General features: G+C 63.8%; 1 protein-coding gene across 1 annotated transcript; it reads left to right on the top strand.

The window, feature by feature from the left end:
* Window positions 1–580: 580 nt before the first annotated feature.
* Window positions 581–2571, top strand: LOC127566848 (transient receptor potential cation channel subfamily V member 6-like; the record flags this gene model as incomplete). Its single annotated transcript, XM_052009336.1, has 3 exons — window positions 581–849; window positions 1733–1839; window positions 2397–2571. Coding segments are annotated over 3 exons (551 nt in total), but the record flags the coding sequence as incomplete, so codon positions are not given.
* Window positions 2572–2854: the final 283 nt, after the last annotated feature.

The raw sequence follows: 2854 nt of genomic DNA, 5'->3' as shown, positions 1-2854 counted from the left end.
CTCTCCTCCCCTTTCCCCTCCTCCCTCCCTCCCTCCCCTTCCCTCCACCCTCCCCTCCCTCCCCTTCCCTCCCCTCCCTCCCCTCCTCCCTCCCTCCCCTTCCCCTCCCTCCCTCCCCGCCTCTCCCCTCCCCTTTCCCTCCTCCCTCCCTCCCTCCCTCCCTCCCCTCCCTTTCCCTCCTCCCTCCCTCCCTCCCTCCCTCCCTCCCTTTCCCTCCTCCCTCCCTCCCCTCCTCTCCCCTCTCCTTTCCCTCCTCCCTCCCTCCCTCCCCTCCCCTCCCTCCCCATTCCCTCCTCCCTCCCTCCCCTCCCCTCCCCTCCCCTTTCCCTCCTCCCTCCCTCCCTCCCCTTTCCCTCCTCCCTCCTCTCCCCTCCCCTGTCCCTCCTCCCTCCCTCCCTCCCCTTTCCCGCCCCCCACCTCTCCCCTCCCCTTTCCCTCCTCCCTCCCTCCCTCCCTCCCGCCCCTTTCCATCCTCCCTCCCTGCCATCTGCCTCCTCCCTGCCGCCCTGCCTCCCCTTTCCCTCCTCCCTCCCTCCCTCCCTCCCTCTCCCTCTCCCTCTCCTCCCCCCTCCCCCCACAGCCTTCCACATCACCTTCCAGACCCTGGAGGGAGACCTGTGGCCCCACTTCCGGGACTTCAGCACCTGCCTGTTCACCATGTTCCAGCTGTTTCTGGGGCTGCTCGACATCCCCATTAACTACGAGAAGTGGACTCCGGCCATCATCAAGGTCCTCTACGTCTCCTACATGATCTTCGCCTTCCTACTGATGGTCAACCTGCTCATCGCCATGATGGGAGATACCCACTGGAGGGTGGCTCACGAACGAGACCAGCTGTGGCGGGCACAGGTACGCCCACATCTGGCACAGGTAGACCAACATCTGGCAGAGGTGGGGATAGGTAGACCAACATCTGGCACAGGTACACACATCAGCCACAGGTACACCCAATATGGCACAGGTGGGGACAGGTACACCCACGTCTGGCACAGCTGGGTACAGATAGACCAACATCTGGCAGAGGTGCACCCATATCTGGCACAACTGGGTATAGATAGACCAACATCTGGCGGAGGTGGGGACAGGTATACCAACATCTGGCACAGGTACACCCACATCTGGCAGAGGTAGACCAATATCTGGCAGAGGTGGGACAAGTAGACCAACTTCTGGCAGAGGTGGGGACAGGTAGACCAACATCTGGCACAGGTACATCCACATCTGGCACAGGTGGGGACAAGTACACCCACATCTGGCACAGCTGGGTACAGATAGACCAACGTCTGGCAGAGGTGGTGACCGGTACAACCACATCTGGCACAGGTACACCCATATCTGGCACAGCTGGGTACAGATATACCTACATCTGGCGGAGGTACACCCACATCTGGCAGAGATACACCCACATCTGGCACAGGTGGACACAGGGAGATCCAACACCTGACATAATTGGAGATGGTGTGAACACCACATCTGGAATGGGGAATGAAACCCTGGCACATCCGTACACGGGGGGTGAACCATTTTCACATCTGGAGATGGGAAATGACTCCCACACACACTGCTGGACAGGGGCAGATCCACCCCATGGACAACTGGACTTGGGGAGTCTCCCGAATACCTGGTTAAGCCCTTGAGGGATGTCCAGAGATGCGGGGTCCCTGTCGCCCTGCCAGCAGGGGGTGTGAGCCCCCACCTCGTTCACCTCACCTTTCCCTCTTCTCACTCACAGGTTGTGGCAACGACGATCCTCCTGGAGAGACACATGCCCAGGTTCCTATGGCCCAGGGTGGGCATCAACGGCGAGAGTGTGGGGCTGGGGGGCAGCTGGTTCATCAGGTCAGTGGGAGGGGAGGGGAAGGGGTGGGGGGAGAGGGGGGTCGTCGATGGAGGGAGTGTGGGGCTGGGGGGCAGCTGGTTCATCAGGTCAGTGGGAGGGGAGGGGAAGGGGTGGGGGAGAGGGGGGTGTCGATGGAGGGAGTGTGGGGCTGGGGGGCAGCTGGTTCGTCAGGTCAGTGGGAGGGGAGAGGATGGGGAGAGGGGGGGCAGGATATGGGAGAGGGTGTGGGCTGTGGGAGGGGGTGGGGAGAGGGAGAGAGGGGTGGTAGGAGAGGGGAGAGGGTGAGACGGGGCAGAAGAGGTTTGAGGGTTCGAGGTGTGGGACGGGGAGAGGGTGGGGGAGCGAGGGGGGCAGGAGAGGGTGTTGGGGGGAGGGTGGGGATCGGGTGGGGTTGGGGGGGGATGGGAAGGTGAGGGGAGAGGGTGGGACGTGGGTTGGGAGTGAGGGGAGGGAGGTGTGGGGGGACGGGGAGAAGGTGGAGGGGAGAGGCAGGGCAGAGGAATCTACTGGGATTTTCTGGGGTCACCACCTATCCCCCCGTCTCTCTCTATCCCAGAGTGGAGGATCGGATCGACACCAGCGGACAGAAGGTCCGACGTTACGCCAAGCACTTCCGACCCGAGGAGGCCACGTCCCCGGACAAGGTCCGGGAATTCCCGGGACAGGGCTGGGAGGTAGTCCGCCGCACGGCCCTGAATCAGGAGCGGCCGGAACGGGTCTACCACGTGTGACCAGGGAGACGGGGAGGGGGGGGGTGGACGCGTCCCTGCGCAGAGGGAGGGGCAGGTCCCAGTGTGGGAGTGGGGTGGGGGGGGGAGGGAGGGGCAGGTCCCAGTGTGGGAGTGGGTGGGGAGGGGGAGTTCTCGGCTCGATCAGTAGCATTGGGGGCGGGGGGTGAGAGAGAAAGGAACGGGGGGCCGTGGACTGAGGGTGATAGGCAGGTGAGGAGTGGGCGAGGGGTGGGGTGGGGGGAAGGTGACTGGGTGGGGGGGGGAGGGATGGGAGATGGTGAGA

The sequence above is a fragment of the Pristis pectinata genome, chromosome 46, assembly GCF_009764475.1.
Source record: "Pristis pectinata isolate sPriPec2 chromosome 46, sPriPec2.1.pri, whole genome shotgun sequence".
Lineage (NCBI taxonomy): Eukaryota > Metazoa > Chordata > Chondrichthyes > Rhinopristiformes > Pristidae > Pristis > Pristis pectinata.
This window is presented reverse-complemented; position numbering and strand designations above follow the sequence as displayed.